This window comes from Monodelphis domestica, chromosome 2 (assembly GCF_027887165.1).
Source record: "Monodelphis domestica isolate mMonDom1 chromosome 2, mMonDom1.pri, whole genome shotgun sequence".
In the NCBI taxonomy this organism is placed as follows: Eukaryota; Metazoa; Chordata; class Mammalia; order Didelphimorphia; family Didelphidae; genus Monodelphis; species Monodelphis domestica.
Genome location: NC_077228.1, coordinates 537,238,612 through 537,259,423, shown reverse-complemented (window position 1 = coordinate 537,259,423; position 20,812 = coordinate 537,238,612). Strand labels below are relative to the sequence as shown.

General features: G+C 44.5%; 1 protein-coding gene across 1 annotated transcript in view; it reads right to left on the bottom strand.

Annotated features, from left to right (window-relative positions):
- Positions 1 to 20,812, bottom strand: part of IQCA1 (IQ motif containing with AAA domain 1) — a 231,767-nt gene that overhangs the window by 164,268 nt on the left and 46,687 nt on the right. Inside the window, exon 6 of the mRNA XM_056814786.1 lies at positions 18,838 to 19,043. Within this exon, the coding sequence (XP_056670764.1) occupies positions 18,838 to 19,043 (206 nt within the window). The remainder of the gene's footprint in view (positions 1 to 18,837; positions 19,044 to 20,812) is intronic.

The following is a 20,812-nucleotide window of genomic DNA, read 5'->3' as shown; positions in this document are numbered from 1 at the left end:
CTAGGCATTGGGTTAAGTGACTTGCCCAGGGTCACACAGCTGGGAAGGGTCTGAGGCCAGATTTGATCCAAGGTGCCACCTACCTGCCCTGGAGAGATGTTTTGTTTTGTTTTGTTTTTTAACTGGAAGTGAAAGAAATGGTGAGCGGGACAATTGACTGAGGCCTTGATATGAGAGGAGGCCCTTGTTGTATGTTGATGGCCCAGGTCAGGGAACAAACCAGGCAAAGCCAAGTGCTGGTGAACCCTAGAGTGCCAGAAGGTTACACTGCCTGGAGCCTCATGAAGAAGTGGGAAGTGCCTCCCTGACCAAAGATGACACCCGAGTATACGGGGATGGGGACTCTTCAGGAGAAACCTGGAATGGTATAGCAATAACAAAAATAACTTGCTTTTCCATAGAGTTTTCAGATTTGCAAAACACATCCAATACATTATCCCATTTTATCCTTCCAGCACTGCTGGGAGGTGCCATTATTACCTTCATTTTAGATGAGGAAACTGAGGCTGAGAGAGGTTGTGGTTTGCCCAGGGTCACACAGCTAAATAAATATACAAGATGGGATTTGAACTCAGATCTTCCTGACTCTAAGATCAATGTTCTATCCACTCTTTCGCTAAGCAGTTTCTAAACATGAGATTATTCTATTCATTCAACAGGTAAAAAAGATCCGGAGAAGACAATGGGGGATCACAGATGTGAAAGTGAGCAGAAGAGTGTCTGAGTGAGCACACGGATGATAACATAATGAATCTGGGGGTGGGGATGGGGTTCAGATCCACCTCTACTGGAGCAAAGACTTAGGGCTCGAATTAAGGCACTCCCAAACCTCCCTGCCCCTCCCAGCCCAGACCCAGGGCTAGAATTTGCACGATGTTGTGGCTTCTTTCAAGTGTATGAAGAACCATCACTTGGAAAAGCATCAGACTCAACTGGTTTGGCCAATCAAACGGACATAAAAATGTTCATTGTGTTTTGCCAATTCTAAGTGGTCGAATGATGAGTTCCAGATGGAATTTTCAGTCACTTAAGTTACCGCTGTCCTTAGTATCGGTAGTAGTATTCGTTGTTGTTCAGTTTAATCGACTGAACTAAGAAGTATTTAACAAGAGAATTACCAGAATGATTTTATTATTAAATAAGTCTTCATCCGCTCCTGGCTGGTGGCATGGGGGTTCCCAGTAGCCCACAAGCTATCCTGAATGGATGGATGGATAACAAAGAATTTCTTTAGCTTCCACTCTCCTTTGTGCCGAGCACCGCCCAACAATGGATACAAGTAAAAAGCAGGAACGGCGGCTGCCCTCAAGGAGCTTCCATTCTACCACAGACCTAGGGATGAGGGCCAACAGTGATGGTGACTACAAAAGCATGGCAATATAGCGATATGCCCTCGGGATGGACAATGGTGGTCTTGGCTCATGGTTCTAGACTGGTCAGGGTTCTAGGCTATGGTACCCACCAGGAGAGGAGAAGAGTAACCTGAAGGTAGGAGCCAAGATACCTTCCCAAGGGCCTAGGAGGGGGCAGCATCATTCCTGACCTGCTTCCTAGACAGAGAAGGGAGGGTTGCCTAGGCACCTTATTCCAGAATCTGGCCTAGTCAGAGATGGGGGAGTTTTCAGGCAGTCCCAGCTTCAAGCTCATGTGTGAGTATTCATGGAGCTTTTCTATGCAGCGTCAGAGAGTCTCTGAATAGCATGTGTGACAGAAAGAAGAGAAGGTGCCGCCCTGGTTCCCCAGGTAAAGGTTTACTAAGGAACTAAGATGACAACAAGGAAGCCTTGGATGCCAGCCTCCCCGGACAAACATGCACGCCCTTTCTAGTGTAGAGGGTTATTTGGACAGGACAGATCTGCTGGGAAAGGGGCTCCAGCGGACCCAGGCAGTATCCAGGCCACAAAGCAGAGGCAGAAGCCGATCTGCACGTCGGGTGTTGCTTCCCCAGAAAATTCAAATTCAATTCCTTTCTAAGGGGAGTTCTGCTGAGTCTGAGGGATTTGAGATCCTTGCCAGAAAGGAAAATTCATGACAGAAAATTGTATTGAACAGAGGCAGTTAGGATGATGCAGTGAAATAGCACCAGGCTGGGAGTCAGGAGATCCAAATTCAAATCCTGCCTCAGACATTTACTAACTGTCAAACCCTGGGCAAGACATTTAGCCTCTCTTAGAGATTCCGCACGTGTATCATGAAAGCGTTAAGACTCAGTGGCTTCTAGCTTTCTCTATGATCCTATGATCTCCTGATTGGATTGTAATGTCTGCTTCTGCTTGTCAAAGGAGGACCTTCCACTTTGGGGAAAGCTCTTTCTGACTAAGCCTCTTACTTGTCCTGCTAGGCTTGGGGACTCAATATAACATCAATCTCCAAAGCGCATTCTTCAATAGTTTTCCCCTCTGATGCCCATCACGATCTTCTGCCAATACTTCTAGGACTCCAGGATTTTAAAGCTAGGAAAGACCTTTGCTCTTACCTACCCCCAACAGCCTCATTTTGAAACTAAGGAAATTCAGGCCCAAAGGAGGGAAGGGATTTTCCTTGGGTCAAAAATGTGATTTGAACCCAGGTTTGTTTTCCAAATGCAGACCTTTTCCACTTCTCTGCTATTTAATGCATGTTGCTGAGCCAGATTATCTTTCTTCAATGAACCAATACATCAGCTCCTATGTAGTAAGCACCTGCTATGTTTAACTTAGGTGCTGGGAATGAAACAATGCCGACTTTCTCTGAACATAATGATTTCCTTCATCTTAATCAAGCATTATTTCTCATCTAAGGAGCCCGCTACTTCTAAACTTAAGACAAAGCAATCCCGCCTCCACAATGGGCTTGCCGAGCTCTGCACGTGTGCTGTTGAGAGGATCCAAGTTCCACCATCTTTTCAGGGATGAAAAAAAAGATCCCAGAACTCCCACCATTGACAAAGCAACATTGTTCATCTATTCTCCCTCCCACTTCACCGTTTTACCTTTTCATATCGCAGCTGTGTGAAAAGGGAGGCTCCCTGTAACAACTGACAAAACACGAAGGCTCAATGAAATGAATTCCATGGAATTGGGGATCCTCAAAGCAAATGACCACAATATTTTCTGTTTACTTGCACGATGCTGAAACATAAGATGACTTAAAATAAGGCCATGAGCTTTGGCCCAGGTAATAAAATCAATCTGTTTCAAGCCTTCTGAATAATGTGCCAATATTTTCATGTCAAACGAAAGCATGTTGGCTCTGGGAGATCCTGCTGAGGCTTAGCTGTCTGCAGAGAAATGTTTTAAAGGATTTCTTGTTTCAATGAGATTAATTTTAATGGAAAGAACTGGGTTAGGCAATCATAAAAAACACTATTACAGTAAAGAGTTTTCAAAGCTGATCTTTTAAATCACGGCACCTTGGAGTTGGAGGGACCTTAGAGGCCATCTAGAATGGCTCTTCTTTATTTAAAATTTTGTTTAATTAATTAATTAAGAATCTTTTCCCATGGTTACATGATTCCTGTTCTTCCCCTCTCCTCTCCCAACCCCTCTCCTGTAGCCAACTACATGGATCAAGACCCATTTCCATATCATTGATATTTACACCAAAGTGATCGTTTAGAGTCTGCGTCCCCAATCCTATCCCCATCGATCCTTGTGATTGAGCACTTGTTTTCCTTCTGGGTTAGAATGGCTCTTCTTGGACATCTAGCCATGTCTTTGAAAAGTGGTCATCTTGCTTTGTCTCCTGAAGTCCTCTATGATGCTTTAGTATCGCTTGGATTGTTCAGAAAAATGTCCTTATATTCACTGAACATCTACTTCTCTGTGTCATCCACCCATTGTTCCTGGGTGCCACCAAGGAGAACCAGCCAAAGGCCTTTTCTACATGACAGTTATTTGGAGCAAAATATATTCTCACCTCCCACTCTCACCCATCCCCTCACAGCATTCCCAGTCAAAAGCCGTGACTCTCCTGGCGCTGTCCTTTGGAGCCCAGGACAATCACCTTTATGTTCTTGGAAGCCATGTCGCTCTTAGTGTAGTCCAACATCATTTATGACCTCTTGGTGGCAATGTCACGGGAATGACTAATGTTGAGCTTTACGTGGTCCACTAAAACCTCCAGATCTTTTTCAGATACACACATATTTAACAACACTTTTATGGGGAATGAAGGTGTCAGCATGCTTATCATCTTAGCCAGGTTGAAGTAAAAGTGTATAAGCTGATTTTAAATTTTTGTCTTGAAATCAACATTGGTTCTGAGTGGTAAGGGGTAGGCAATGGAGATTAAGTGACTTGACCAGGGTCACACAGCTACACTGCCTTTTTTTTTTACTCCTTACAGAACAGGAGAGAATGATAGAATTGCCTCCAAAACGACTGCTGCATTAGAGGCTCAGGGGTACGTTCTCCATTCCCGTCCCCAAGTCTCTTTAAATAACAAACTGCCTCAGGATCTGCTGGCCAAGTTGGGCTGGAGGGAATGGGGGAGTGCCTCTTAACTCTACTGACCGCGTGAGTTAAATCAAACATTTGTGGAGCCATGGCAGGAATCAAATAATTTCCTTCTGCATTTGTGCACCTCGTTGTATATTCATATTTTCACACATTTTCCAAAGCAAATTTGCAGCCTTTCTCCTTGTGAGACTCTAATGAAATTCTTTTTAAAATGGGTCTTGGGCTACGGGAGGGGAGGGAGGAATAGAAAATGATTTTTGTAACCAGGGAATAATGTTCGAAATTGACCAAATTAATTAAAAATAAATAAATAAAATGGGTCTTAGCCCCTTTCCACATCTCAAATCTGTTTGAGAACCCATCAGACATCCCCAAATGAGCCCAGAAAATTTGGAAGAAACCTTAGTAACAACCAAAATTTGAAATATATTTATAGAGCCAGGAGGAAGGAGGACAGAACTAAGAGCCAAGAGTTCGGGCTCTGCTCTTACTGGACAGTGGACCGGCGCGAGTCACCCTGCTAAGCTTTGATGGTTTTCTCATCTGAAGGAGCCGGGATGGGATGAAGGACTTGGAAGACATCAGTCAAATCGTAGTACCCCATCTAATACTCAGCGTGTCAGACTCCTGAGAGCCTGAGACAACTCTCTAAGCCCTCCAGTTCATGCTTTCATGGGGAAGCTGTTCTTCCTCTCTTGGATCTGCTTCTCTGTGAATATGTCTTAGTTTACTATTCCTTCGGCCCCCAGGAGCGACAGTCCTTGGGGGCAATTTTGTGTCCATCATGCCTCCAGAGTCAAGATCCATGTTTGAGCTAGCAATGGTTGGCAGGCTAATTGATATCCATTAATAATCACGGTGGGAAAGCACACAGATGGGGCTGTGAGTTACCGTACTAGAAGACCCATGACAACCCCCATGACTCTCCCTAGATAGAACCTCAAGGGAAGATAGATGGAGCACCCATGATCTAGGGACTCAGCACCCTGGGAGAATCTCATCAATGGATTGCTACACATTTATTGGGGCACATATGCTCATTTTCATATTTTTCTTAGTTACATTAAATGATTTTAACATTAATTTATAAAATATGGATTTCCACTCCTTCCCTTTCTTCTCCCCTCCTTGAGAAGGCAAGTGATTTGATGTAGATTAAACATACATATATAGATCCTATATGGGCAGCTTGGTGTCAAAGTATATAGAATACTGGGCCTGGAGTTGGGAGGACCTGAGTTCAAATTTTGACTCAGATATTTACTGGCTATGTGACCATGGGCAAGTCACTTAACCCTGTTTGCCTCATCTGTTCTTCATCTGTAAAATGAGCAGAAGAAAGAAATGGCCAACCACTCCAGTACCTTTGTCAAGAAAACACCAAATGAAGTCAAGAAGAATTGGACACAACTGAAAAAGTAACTGGGCAGCACCCACCCATACAGACCCAAGCATTTATTTGAGAAAGAAGATTTCTCTTTTCAGTAATCAAAATGAAATGACTATAGTCATTTCCACTGGAAAGGCGGTGCCAGTCTTTTCCTCTGTGGCTCCCCTCCCCATCTCTATAACATTCCTAACTAAAACAGGCCTCATTGTCCCCCGCCAGTTTCCAATATGGGTTGTTTCCTCTTATTAGAACGGAAGCTCCCTGAGGGTAAGAACTGGCTCCCCCTTGTATCCCTGTGTCCAGCCCAGAGGCATTGCTTCCCCAAGCACTGCGCTAAGTGCCAGGGAGTACACAACTACAGCTGGAGAGGGTGGGTGCTCTCAGGAGCAATCCGGACTGGGGAAAAAGAGGCGAAATCATTTGCCAAGGCCACAGAACTCGTTAGCATAGTCTCCTGCCTTCTGGGCTGCTTCCACGACATCCCCTGGGTTTATATAATGATTCAGGTATGTGGGGCCAGAGAGCGCGGCCTCTTGATTCTCGGGTCTCCTAAATCATCTAAGCCCTGTCTAATGGGGGGGGGGGGGTCAGAGAAACCCCTGACATGAAGGATTAGGCACCTCTGATACTACTGCATACCGAAATAAAGCCTCAGGATCAGTACGTGGCCTGCTTCTGCCCTGCTAGATAGGTCCCAAGTCATGGGAGGTGCCCCAGACTAGCAAGCCAGGGGATTCCTCCATCATTCGTTGTTATACATTCAATTCAATTACCTTCCACCAATTTGGATTGGCGTCTCCCATGTGTGTGGCACCATGATGGGTGCTGAGGACAGAAAGTTAGCATCAAAAATGATTCCTATCCTCAAGAAACCTAAATTCTTTCAAGGAATAAAACTTATGAATCAGTCGAAAGAATTCAAGACAGCTCCATAAGCAGGGCCCAGCTTAAGCTCATACCATCCACAGGAATCAGTTTAATTCTGAGGCACCGTGCTAGGCACTCTGGGGGGCAGCTGGGGGACAAAGATGAAGGAGCCCAAGCTTCAGCCTTCAAAGAGCTTACATTTAGTGTGGAAGAATGAGAGCTTGGGTAGGAGCTAAAGAATTTATTCGTGTACGCGTCAATCTTAGCATCAGCAAATGCATTTGCAAAGGAGAAAATGGAATAGAAAATGAGAAATACCCCATAAACACACTCGTTTCAGAAAAAAATAAAAAGGCTAAGAAATAGACATTCGTAGATTTTTCTGGAGATTGCTGAATTTCTCCCAGCACTGCTATGAATTTCAGAGAAAATTAAGTTTTATTTTAAGGGAAAATATTTATGCTTTACAATCCATAGCTAGTCTGAAAGAAGGCATCATGTCTCCTTGTGGACTCTCTGATTTCAAAAATATTATCGCATGTACAAGAGACAGCGTGGAGCCAAGGATAGAAAGATGGCTTTAGGGAGAGATAATTAACAGAGGGAAGGAAATAGAATTAAGAAGGGCTGGGGAGGGCTTTCTGTAGAAGGTGGGATTTTAGGGGGCAGCTGGCTGGCTCAGTGGATTGAGAGTCAGACCTAGAGATGGGAGGTCTTAGGTTAAAATCTGGCCTCAAACACTTCCTAGCTGTGTGACCCTGGGCAAGTCACTTGACTCCCATTGCCTCACCCTTACCACTCTTCTGCCTTAGAACCAATGCAGAGTATTGATTCTAAGGCAGAACGTTAGGTTTTTTTTTTTTAAGGTGGGATTTTTATTGGTACTGAGAAGAAGCCTGGAAGGTGAGTAGTGGGAACACAAGAGGGAGGGCATTCCTGGCCTGGAAGAGCCAGAGGAGACAAGAGATGAAGTGTCTTGTTGTGGAACGACCAAGAGACCAGTGTCTCTGGATTGAAGAGTATGTATTGGGGAATGAGGTACAAGAAGACCGGAAGAGTGGGAGGGGATAGGTTATTAGTTGCTTTGAATGCCAAACAGAGGTTTAATTTGTTCCTGGAGGTCATAGGGAGCCAAAGGAGTTTATTGAGTAGGGAAATAGCACGGTCCAAGCTATACTTTCTTTAAGAGAGTCATTTTAGTGGAATGATTGGAATGGAAGGTTGATTGGGGTGCAGAGAAACTTAAGTCAGGGGTATATGCATACTAGAGCTTCTTGGAGTCACTGGTGAGAGTTGAGGGACAGGAGGACACCAAAGGTGGATGAGCTGCCCCGAAAGGGGCTCATCAAACTGTCTCACCAGAAGTGCTAGTCCTTCCCAAACACCTCATACACCCTGCTTCATCACCTGAGACAGGGATGAAGGGAGAGAGAGTGGCAGAAATGTGTATTATATACTCACACAACTAGAGAGACACGAATGAGGACATAAATGTTGATGATGGAGAGACAGGAGAGGAGAGGAGAGGCTAGATAAATAGAAGAGAAAACACAGAGATGGGGGGGAGGAGAGACAGAGTAGATAAACAGATATACGAAGGGAGAAGCAGGGAGATAGACAGAGAGACAAAGAGAGACAGACAGAGGGAGAGAGGAGGGATAGGTAGATAGATGCAGGGAGGGAGGAAGAGAAGGAAGGAGAGAAATGAGGGATAGGTATATACAGATAGATAGATAGATAGATGGATGGATGGATGGATGGATGGATGGATGGATGGATGGACGGACAGATGGACAGACGGACAGACAGATAGATAGATAGATAGATAGATAGATAGATAGATAGATAGATAGATAGATAGACAGACAGGCAGAGAGATATAAAAATAGATGGCTAAAAATAGATGGAATGGACAGATACATAGACAGGGAAACAGACACTTAGAAATGGATGGAGAGGTAGGCACATACCCAAGTCTTGGGGTCAGGAAGGCCCAGGTCTGCTCTGCATGCTACCTGCTGGCCACTGGTGGCATTGGGAAGAGGGGGAAGATGTAATTTAGAATGGAGGAAAGGGGGCTTGGTAGGAACCAGAAAATTCCTTTTTCTACAGAGTATGAACAGCGATCCCCCAAGTCACTTCGCCCCTCTGTGTCCAGGGTGCACTCTCTGATGATCAAACCCTATTTCTATCACTTGGATGAACTGCTCTCTCGCCCGCCCCTCTCTCCGAAGCTCTCTGAGGGCCGAGGTGGCCTGGTTTAAACGTTTATTGTTGTTAATGTTTTGACGAGTTATAACACAACTGACAATCTGTCGTGGTCTGTAGAGGCAGCTTCCACACCGGGAGTTCTCTACCCCCACAAAGTCTTTGTTCTAGACCAAGAAACCAAAGTGTACACGTACACTTTATATAGGCATGTAAACGTGTATGTTCAATATATGTGTATATATCCATACCGTAAGCTTGGATGCACATACAAATACACTTGCATGTATGACTGGTGATTTAGCTTGTTGCTTCTGAAGCAGCTTAGTTTAGGAGATGGAAAGACCATAGTGCAGGAGGGGGGCTCTGCCTCTCTCTTTCTTTGTTAGTACAATGAAGGGGTTCCCCTTACTGAGCCCTAAAATCCTTTGCAGCCCCCACATCTGAAATGTGTGTGTGCACACGCGTGTGTGTGATATGCTGGGAAAAAAATCTAGCATTGCCTGGACCACATTCAAGTCCCAAGAATGTGTGTCCAATGATCAACGTTAAATTGTATTAGAATATCATTTAAATGCATGGCACGGCGACATGCCTCGCTCGGATAACTCCAGGGGCCTTCGTGGGCAGGGAAGCCCCTGGCATCCTTGCTTTCCCCTTTGAGGGAGCTCCACGGGTACACGGAACATTCAGGGAAGAAGCATCCATTTCAAATCTAGGCCCAAACTCAGAACTTTCTACCCAAGTGGGAAAGTGCCCGGTTCCAGAGTCGGCCGTGATTTAGAAAGCAGAGCCACTGAAATGATCTATTTCCCCCCGGTGGCTTGACCCTGAGGTTCAGCGGGTCTTACTGTTTCAGACTTGGCCCAGAGATTTATCTGTGTTTCATCAAGTATGAAAAATATATGGATGGAGGGGCTTCCGGCCGAGCCCCCCAAAGCCAGCCAGTGCCTCCATTAATGTCAGCAGGCTCGTAAATTTGCTGTCCGTATCAAGGAGGCCACGACTGCCACTGCACAGAAGCCCCCAAAGACGTCCCTGGTCTCCTGTAAATCCACTTACACTCCGTAAAGGCGATTACACGCACATGGATTTAATTAAATGTGGTCCTCCTTTGAAAGCAGGGGGAGTTCACACCTTCTTTAAGGGGAGGACCAAAAAGCGAGGTGTGAAGTAAGGTTGGGGTTTTTTCTTTTCCGGAGTGGAAAGTTTCGGGATCTGATTTATTCTAGTCTTTTTCCTCCTGATGAGGGGGACTTGCTAAGCGAGCAAAGCAAACACACAGATGGCTGCCCACTCTGCCATCATTGGGGATTATTCGGCAGAACTGCGGAGCAGCCAACACGTCCCACTCTGCCTGCAACAATTCCTAGTTGGTGAAAACATTTGTCTTGATGTAAAGGCACACTGTGCCATTGATTACATGATTAGCGATTTGGGGCGGAGGCTACTTTTCTGCTGAGGAAATGACACATTTACTGCCTATTTTCTCCCTCTCTACTGCCTCAAATATGAGTTTGTATGGAAAATTAATAAACAGACAAGCAGCAGCAGCTCATTATGGAAGAGAGAGGCGGCGAGGGCAGTGGGTCTACTCAAATACACTGTCATCAATTTATACTGATGATTCCCTAGTTCAAAACTTCTGGCCATTATTCATCCATCAGTCTTCCTCATTTAGAGCAATATGCCAGCTACTTTCCCCACTTAAGTGACCAGAAAACAGCAGGGAAATATCCTTCGTGGAGCATCGGCAAGATGGAAAATTAATCACTTTGGGGGAGTGAGGGCCTTGGGAGGCTCACTGCTCATGTGGTCCTCTTTTCATCTACCTTTTGTCTTGGGGATTACAGTGTCCAGGAAACTAAAGGGAAATGGCGCCATCGTGTAAGAATGATGAAATGCTTCCAATTGTCTTAAATCAGATGCTCCATCTTGCCCTGGAAAACACAGGAACGGGGATTTTCTGGCGAGGTCTACCTAGTGTGTTGTTGTAGAAGACAACAGCTTGCTCTTCTCAAAACAGGTTTCCTCTCTAAGGAAATCTTTCCCTTCTTAGATGAAGCATAATCAGTCTTAGGAATGCCTTTCTCTTGAGTTACGGTGATATCTTGTGTCCTTCACACCGCTGGGAGCGTGCCAGGCTTTTTTCAAGGACTCACCCAGTCCTTAGAACTCAAAATCCTTTCATCTTCCTCATTTCCCGGACAATAAGGGACTGGAGGGCTCATCTGCAGCAGTTTTCAAGATTCCTAAACTCTCAAGCCAACTGCTGCCCCATGGAGAAAAAACATCAAAGTTCATCATCCCCTGAATATAATATGGGATATCCAGTGGCCCCGGTATTCTCATGATGGCCTCAGCTCTCCAACGTCTTAGCACCACACCCATAGTACATGGAAGACATACTGAAAGGCTAGTTTTGGGTGAAATCTATACCAGTCCCTTCCATCAGAATCCAGAACACCTTTAGGTACTGCAAAATAAAAGTTGAAAAAATTATATAGATGTAGGAGACAGCTGGGTGGCTCAGTGGATTGGGTGGCAGGCCCAGAGATGGGAGGTTCTGGGTTCAAATATGGCCTCAGATACTTCCTATCTGGGTGATCTTGGGCAAGTCACTTAACCCTTATTATCGAGCCCTTTCTGCTCTTCTGCCTTGGAACCAATACACAGTACTGATTCCAAGATGGAAGCTTAGGGCTTAAATAAAGTTCTATGTATACTTCAGAGATCACAGCTTCTTAAAGAATGGACATAATCTCAACTTTAACAAATAGGATTCCTGCCCTATCACAGAAATAGAGCTAGAAGGGACTTTCAAGGTCAGCTAGTCCAAGTCATAATATTAAAGATGAGGAATGTGAAGCCAAGGCAGGTGAGCAGATTTGTCCGAGGTCACACGGGACCCAGGGCAAGCCTTGGAGCTGGTATTTGAACCCAGATCCAGTCTGCATTCTTGATGGCTGCTGCCTTCCACATGATGACACATCTGATTTAGCCATTCACATGTGAACATGTTTTTCCTATCTTGCCTTTAAATACCTCGAGGGAAAGACACTTTTACTACCCCTCTGAATAACTCATTTCCAAGTTTAAGAGCATTTTGTCATTAGAAAAGTCTGTTATCTGCTCATGGGCCTGGGAGTCAGGCAGCTTGGCCTTAGACTCTGCCACTGACTCCTTGAGGAATCTTGGACTTGGTCTCAGGGGCTTTGAGACTTTTTATCTGTCAAAAGAAGGGGTCCCACTAGATGCCCTCTGAGGTGTCTTCCACTTCAAGCTTTCCATGGTCCTGTGACTCTGTTCCCCCCCAAACAGATTTTAAATTTCCCTTCTTCTTTTTGTGCTTTAACTCTCCTGTGTTCTGGGATTTCATCATCCTGGGCACTTGCTTGGCATCTACTGATCAAAATCTTTCACAAAATCGTGAAGCCTTCACGGGCCACCTCATCCAACCCGAGTCTAAACACAGGAACTCTCTACACTCTTCAGCCCAGCAGCCATCCTGTTCCTGAAGGATGATGATCTGGAGACGAGAGCATCTCTCTGCCTCCATGAAGCCCATGGTACTTGTGGACAGCTCTCTTTGTTAGACTGCCTGAGACTGAGCACAGTGGCAGCCCTTGTTCTACACAGCAGGGTGCTCTGACCCCCTGATGCCTCAGCACCCATGTTGGAAGGACCCATAGTTGGCATTGATCTTGGCATTACTTGGGAGTCTTCCAAAATGGGAAAGTAGAGATCATGGGTAATGACCAAGGAAACGGCGCCACCCAAGCTACATCATCTTCCCTGATACAGAATGTTGAATCGGTGATGATGGAACGAATTAAGTTGCAATGAACTTCCACAACAGTCTTTGATGCCAAATGTCTGACTGGTCAAAGATCTAATGATGCGATTGTACAGTCAGGCATGAAGCACTGGCCTCCGAATGGTCAATGATGCAAGCAGGCCTACGGTCTAAGTGGAGTACAGAGGAGAGTGAAGAAGTATCTTCTATGATCCTGACCAAGACAAAAGAAAGGGCTACTTGGGAAGTCTTGGGAAGACATTCACAAATGCTGTTGTCACAGTCTGGGCCTACTTCAGTCATTCTCACTCTCAAGCTACCAAAGATGCTGGAACCATCACTGGTCTCAATGGGCTCCAAATCATCAATGAGCCAACTGCTCATTGCTTATGACTTGGGCAAAAGGCAAAAAGGAGAAATGTGTGATCTTTGACCTTGGAGGTGGTCTTTGATGTGTCCATTCTTGTCATCTGAAGATGACATTTTTGACATCAAGTCCGCTTGAGTGAGGGCAACTTTGATAACCACATGGTCAACCATTTCTTTGGTGAGTTCAAGTGAAAGCAATCAGTGACAGGAGTGAGGAGAAGGCACCCCACTTCTGAATGTGCAAAGCACATCCTCCCTTCTAGAGCTGAGGTCAGTAAGGAGACTGACTCCCTCTACGAAGGGGCCACAGATTCATGACATCATCTTGATGGGTGGTTCTACTCATATACCCCCAATTCAAAGATTTCTGAAGGGCTTCTTCAAAGACAAGGAGCTCAACAACAAGATCATTGCCTATGGGGCAGCTATCCAGACTGCCATCTTGTATGGAGAAAAATCTGAGAGTGTGCAGGACTTACTGCTGTTACATGGCATTCCTCTTTTCCGTGGAATAAAACTGCTGGTGGAGTCACGACAGCTCTGATCAAATGCAAAGCCCCTACAACCTGCCCGGTGTGCTTATTCAGGTCTATGCAGGTGAAGGAAAGAGCAATGACAAAGCATAACAAGCTCTGGCAAGTTTAAGCTCATGGGGATTCCTCCTGCCCTTAGGAATGTTCCTCCCATTGAAAAAACGTTTGATGGTGCTGCAAATGGCATCGTGCTCAGTGTTTCTGCTGTGGATGAGAACAGCCAAAGGGAACAAGATCACCATCACCAATGACAACGCTCATCTGGACAAAGAAGACATTGAGTGTATGGCCGAGGAGGCTAGGAAATAACAAGACTAAAGAGACTGGAGTCTTCCAAGAATTCTCATGAATCGTATGCTTTCAACATGAAGGCTACCCCAGAGGATGAGAAACTCCAGGACAAAACTGGTAATGCACACAACTGGAATATCCTCGACAAATGTGATCAAATAGCCAGCTGACTGGATAAGAACCAGCCTGCTGAGGAGGAAGAATTTGAGCATCAGTAGAAAGTCGTGGAGGTCTGCACCCCATCATTGCTACACTGTGCCAAAGTGCAAGGGGCATGCTTGGAGGGAGGTATACCTCGGGGATTTCCAGCGGGTGCAACAGCCCTGTTTGGAGATGCTCCTTCAATGCACCACAAGAGAGAGCATTTCACACAGCTTTCCAAAGATCAAAAGGCTCCCATTTGTAGCCAAGGCTGTAGCCATTTAAAAGTGACATTTAAACCACTGTCTAAATCTGCGCATTCTGGGAGAGAAGGGAACAACATCCCATTTATGAGTTCTGTAAACAAGTGGAAGTGCAGTTCTTGTGCTGGAGAATAGAATCTATTTAAAATTGGCCCCACAAAAATAAAAATAAAAAAAACCAAATTGGCCTTTTTGCAACTTCTAACTATTGCTCCCTCCTACCTCCAGGATCCTATATAAGTTTTCCTTTCAAAGCCTTTCATGATCTAGCTCCTTCCTGCCTTTCCAGTCTTAGAGCTTATTCCTCCTTGCTGTAACTCAAGAGCCATTAGCACTGGCCTTCTTTTTGTCCTCACACAAGATCCCGTGTTTCCAGACTCTGGGCATTTTCTCTGGCTATCCTCCCCACCTCCCCCACCCATGACCCAAATGCTCTTCCTCCTCAGCTCTGCTTACTGACTTCCCTGACCTCTTCCAATTACCAGCTAAACTCCCATCTTTTCCAGGAAGCCTATCCCAGTCCCTCTGATCTCTAGTGCCTTCTCTTTGTTGACTATTCCCAATTTATCCTGTACATACAGACACGCCTCAATGTATTGTCCTTAGCTTTATCACACTTCACAGAGATTGTGTTTGGTTTTTGTTGTTGTTATTGTTGTTTACAAATTGTGGTAGCCTAGAAAGCCCATTGGTGCCCTTTTCTAGCAGCCTGTGCTCACATTGTGTCTCTCTGTCACATTTTGGAAACTCTCGCAGTGCTATAAACCTTTTCATTGTTATCACATCTGTTATGGTGACCTGGGAGCCGTGATCTTTGATGTTATGGCTGCAATGGTTTGGGAGCACCACAAATTGTGCCCATGTTAAATAGTTAACTCAATAAATGGTCTTGTTCTGACTCCTCCACCAACTGGCCATTCGCCTGTCTTTCTCCATCTCCTCAGGTCTCTCTATTCCCTGAGCCACAACAATAGTGAAGACGATTCAATGGCAAGGTTCAAGAAGACTGATTCCAATTTTGAAAGAAGTTCTTCTGCGGGTAAAATGCGATCAAACAAAACCACAGGCTACAGAGAAGTCTTTCATGAAAGGAGGAGACCATCAGTACAGCAAATGTCCTTGTTGTATTAACTTAAGAGATTGTCCCAGCTAACCCAGCCTTCAGAGACCAGCACCCTGATGAGTCAGCAGCCATCAGCATGGAGGCCAAATCCTTGAAGGCACCAGCAAAGAGCCCAGATGATAGTTAGCATTTTTAGCAAGAAAGTATTTTTAAATTAGGGATGTACATTTTTTAGACATGATACGATTGTACTTAATAGACTACACTAACATAACTTTTGGTGGGAAGCCAAAAGAATTCATGAGACATACTTTACTGCAATGATCTGGAACCGATCCCTCAAGATCTCCAAGATATAGGCCTGTAGCTTATTTGCATGGCATCTCCCCCTTCCCTGTTAGACAATGAGCTCCTTCTGAGTGTGGGCTATTTTTGGCCTATCTTTGAGTTCCTAAGTGCTTAGTAAAATGGTTGGCACATAGTAGGTGTGCTATGCTGATGTGGGCTGAAAAGTCCCACAAACCCTGCCCCGTAGCCACACAATCAGAAGAACAAGGGTATACTAGCTAGTTAATTAGCATGGGGCCATCTTTCAGATAAGTGATCGGAGTCACTTAGATTTCCCCATTATGAGGAAACTCCTTACTTCAATCTTTAGATATAGCCTAGGTCACTCTGAACAGTCAGAACACAGGAGTAGGTGCAGGCAGTGCTCCATTTCTATACTAGCTGCCCTCAGAATCAGGCAAAAGTAACCTGAAGTTACTCTGGGGTGCTAAACGTATCATTAGCATCCCATTTTACTCCCTTCCCAATGGGTAAACAGAGCGAATCTTGAGTAAAGCCCCATAGAACCAAGGTGAACTATGGATAAAGTGACATCAGTTCCTTGGAATCAGGACAACTGCCCAACCAAATGACCCCTTCCTTAGTAGCTAAACAAGAAAAAAAGCATTCCAGAAAACCTCTTGGGGCTCTTTCCATTGCCAGGGTCATTCTACTGCCTTGTTCCCTCTCTCGGTAAATCTTGCTCTCTTGCCACGGAGATTGCTTAAATCTTTGATTCTCTGGACAAGACCCCAATCTCACCAACCACATCAATACTAGATGTGACCATCTTCATACATGATAGCTGACTGACTGATGGGGTGGACTCCTATGGAAAATTTATGGACAGAAATTATATAGGGTGAGAAAGGAAGAGGAAGTCATCTGCACTGATGGAGGGGGTTCCCATATGGGGAGGTGATGTACGATCTACAGTCTAACCAGCTCTCCCCAGTTCCATACTTGTGAACTGACTGGTTGAGCTCACATACAAGGCTTTAGATGTGTCCCCCAATGAGTTTCGTCTTATAAAAATCCAATCCCCAACCCCCAGCTGGTTAGATCTTTTGGGGTCTTGTCTCTGTCACTCGGTGAGGGTTATCCATCCAAGATTTCATCAGCTGCAAAGCTAAGGAGTGCACCCACTCTGACTTTATTTAAATCACTGATAAGAATGTCAAAAGCACAGGGCTAAGCCCAGATCACCAAAGGTGCTCCTCTGGAGATCTCCTGTCAGCCTGACATCGAATCATTAAGGGTACTGTACAATGAACTATTTATTCACTGGTGGGATTCACTAATTCAAATGTCAATGTCCTCTTGTATGTGGCACACTCTCTAATTACACCGCCAATGCCTCCAAATCTCCAGCTTAATCAGCTTTCAGTTTTACGAGATGATTCACAATTTTGGAACATTTCCTAATTCCATCCCTTAGTGGATATTTATTCTTCTGAACATGTTATCCTCACTCGAATGTGAGCCACTCCAAAGTTCCTCTCACTTAGGCTTAAAGCCCTGCTGCTTAGGATAGTGTTGTTCTTTGGTTCTACCTGACTTTTTCTGATCCCATTTGGGGTTTTCTTGGCAGACGTCCTGGAGTGGTTTGCCCTGTGCTTCTCCGTCTCCTTCTACAGATCAGGAAACTGAGGCAAACAGAATGAAGTGCCTGGCCCAGGGTCCCATAGGTAGTAAGTGCCTGAGACCAGATCTGATGAGTCTTCCTGACTCCTAGAACACAGTAAGCACTTTAATAAGCTTATTCATTCATTCACTCACAGTGGGATAATAGAAACTTCAAAAAAAAAAGTCCAAAGAGTGTTTATGTCATAGGTTCTTAGAGAAGGCCCAGACAAGAACCTAAGAAAAGCCCATGTGACAACTACATAGCTGGAATAATATAAATGAAATTAAGAGTGATTCAATTTTCCCTCTCCCTAATGAATTACTAAACTTAAGAAGTAATTTCCATCTAACTTTCCTTTCAAGGAGATGGAAGACTGCTTTCTATGGAGCATTTCTTAGAACCTTGGCTTTGAGACCCTGGACAAGTCACTGATCTGTCATCTGTTTGCCTCTGTTTACATATCTTTAAAATGGGGATAATAACATGGTTGTTATGAGGAAAAAATGAGTGAATATTTGTGCAGCTTAGTGCAGTGCCTGGCTTCTAGTAAAGGCTACATAAATATTAGCTGTGATAATGTTGATGATGAAATTTCATTTATTATTATTATGCCTTCATCTTAACGTGCTGCACCTTACCCATAATGCTTAAGATTTGGCACCCTGAGATCGTGCATTTCTCAGATGGTATCATGACAGAGGCTCAGCAAAGAACAGTGCTCAACCTCAATAAATTTTCCAGATGTGTGGTACAAAGAAAAGACTTATTTAAGCATCCCTGTTTGCTGATTCTCAGCAATCGCCTCTGCTGGGAACCAAGCATCTCAAAAGTTCCTTGGGATTTAGAACTACCAGGGAGCTCAGCTCTGAAACCCAGCCCTCTCTCTCTGGAAAGATATTATGAGTTGGGTCAGTAGAAATCTCTTGAGTATCCAATATTACACAGAGGACAGGAAAGCCAGCCCCCGAGAGGGATATACTTTCCTGAAACTGGATCTGCAATGAGTTAACAGACCACCATCAGCCCCTCTCAACCCTCCTCCAAAAAATGGACTGGAACATTTCCTGGAAATATCACCAGATTGATTGATTTGTCAAAGGTTTCAAGCATCTGAGAAATTTAGAGATGCAGACTCTTTGGGGAAAATGCAGTTAAATGTAATGGGGCAGAAGTCAAAAACCCCAAGGCTCCATCCAGGCCCCTCATTTCACAGTGAAGGAACCTGAGGTCCAGAGGGCTTAAGGAGATTTTCCCAGCCTCACACAGACAGCACGTATCTTGAACACTGAAGGAGCTGAACAGATACTTTTTTTTTCATTCATTCACTCATCCATTCATCCATTCATTCATGTATCAAAGCAGAGATCCGATCCCACATTCTCTGACTCCCAATCCACAGGGCTCTTTTCCTTGCTGCCAGCTGGGCGGATGTCTTGTAGGATGACGGGAGACACCCTGGAGATGAAGAGGGCAGAAGAGAGAAGAGTGTGGTGGGCAGAGGCATGGGAGCCACCTCCTCTTACCTGCACTCAATGAACCAATGCCGGATCTGGTCCTGGAGGCTCTCTTTGATGTCTGCACCTTCTAACCTCTTTAAGCTGCTCTTGATGTTAATCAAAGCTTCTTTGTACTCCACCTCGTGCTTCTCCTGGACCTGATAACGTTGAAAGTTCACTTTTTGGGCATTGAGAAGTGTGCTGTTGAAGCTCTGAATCTGTGGTGATGGGTTCTGAAAACACCAAGAAAAAGATAGCCCAAACCCATGTAAGTCTTGAAATTTCTCAGACTTGTGAATGTTAAAAATTTCCACATCGAGGAATCCTCCATTGGAACAAATTCCCTACTGGGAAACATTCCCCATTTTGATGTGAGAACTCGCCAGGATCAGAAATGGGAGGACCTCTATTCCACCCGTACTTAAGACTGCTTTAGGGGAGAAAACTCCTTGCTAAACAAAGAAAGTACTTGGACCCATGCTTATAATAAGGCAAGGAGTTCTTTGAGCCATGCCTGTTTTTTAGAATTGATACAATGAAATGCTAGGTACCTAAAAGGGTCGGGCAAGTTTTCTCTTAATGAGATTAGTCGACTCAGCTGTTTTTTCACTGGTTCAGACTTACTGAGGGGATTAGTTGACTTATCAGGAATTCAGATGGGCAGTCCTTTGGAAAACGTCTACAGTGATTGGTAGATGTAAGGACTTAGGGGAGGTGACATAGGAGAAAAACCCCTATATAAGAAAAAGCAGAATCTCTTGAGAGAAAAGATATCCTTTTGGAGGATCTCTGATGAGGATTGCTTGGGAAGAATCTCTTGAGAGAGGCTCTGAAGAAGGGAAGTTCTTGGAGGACAATCTCTAAGGAGGTCTCGCTGGAGCTCCTCTGAGGGGACTCTGTCCCTCTGGAGGCTCTGGAGAGAGGCCCTTTGGAACAGTCTCTGGCTGGAAGGCTCTTTAAGGAGGACTCTGGCTGGAACTCCCTCTGGTGAAGTCAGCTGAGATGAAGCTGGCCTGGTGTCACTAGAATCCTTGCTTAGACAGACCTTGTGGTGAGCGTTAAAAGACTGACTGATCTCTCTCTCTTAAGACTCAGGTCTAGGCCATGTTGGCTTAAGGCCCTTCATACTTATTTCCTTTCTCTCTCTCTTTCTCTCTTTTCTTTAATTCCAAATTTGTGTTAATTAAAATCTCTATAAAATCCAGTTGACTTGGGTATTTGAATAATTGGGAATATTTCCCTGGCGGCCACCTTATATTTGATTTCAAAACCAAGACTCTGTAGTGAAATATATTTTCTGCGGTCAAATTTACTCACCCTCTCTTATATCTATCACAATTTATATCTTCCACTATTTTAACACACTACAGTTTACAACATCACTCTTTTAACTGTTATAGTTTAAGGCCTTCAACCATTTTAATTATAACACCCAAGGATTAAGACCATGGGAGTCAAAGGAAATTGATTTTGTGTGTTAATTCCATGAATAAAATGAGAAACGATTTCAGAACAGTATGGGAATCTTACTCTTTTTCTACATATTTAGACAGTGTCTGAAGCCTGTGGATCCCTTCTCAGAACGGTGTCCTTAAATACATAGAATACATAGGATGGCAAAGGAAAACCTACACTATTATGATCCCCCCATTCAAAGTCACAGACCTTTTGAAATCAATAGATTTCAGGCTAGGAACCCCTGATTTCACGGGAAGTGCCTGCGAGAGAGATTTTCACTTTTGGTGGAATGAAGGAATGTCAGGTCTGGAGGGAATCTTCAGGGGGAGAATCCAGCCCTACAGCTGTGGGAGCCAGTGATTATTCATTCTCTTTTTACCACAGAAAGAACCTGGTTAGCTTCTTTCTGGAAGTTATTTAGCATTGGCTTTCAATGCTAGAAAGGTCTCCCTGAAATCTATTACTTCACTGATCAAGAAAGACGTATTGACCCCCCAAATTGTATGCATATAGAACACAACGGGAGGCTCACTGGGCATAAAAG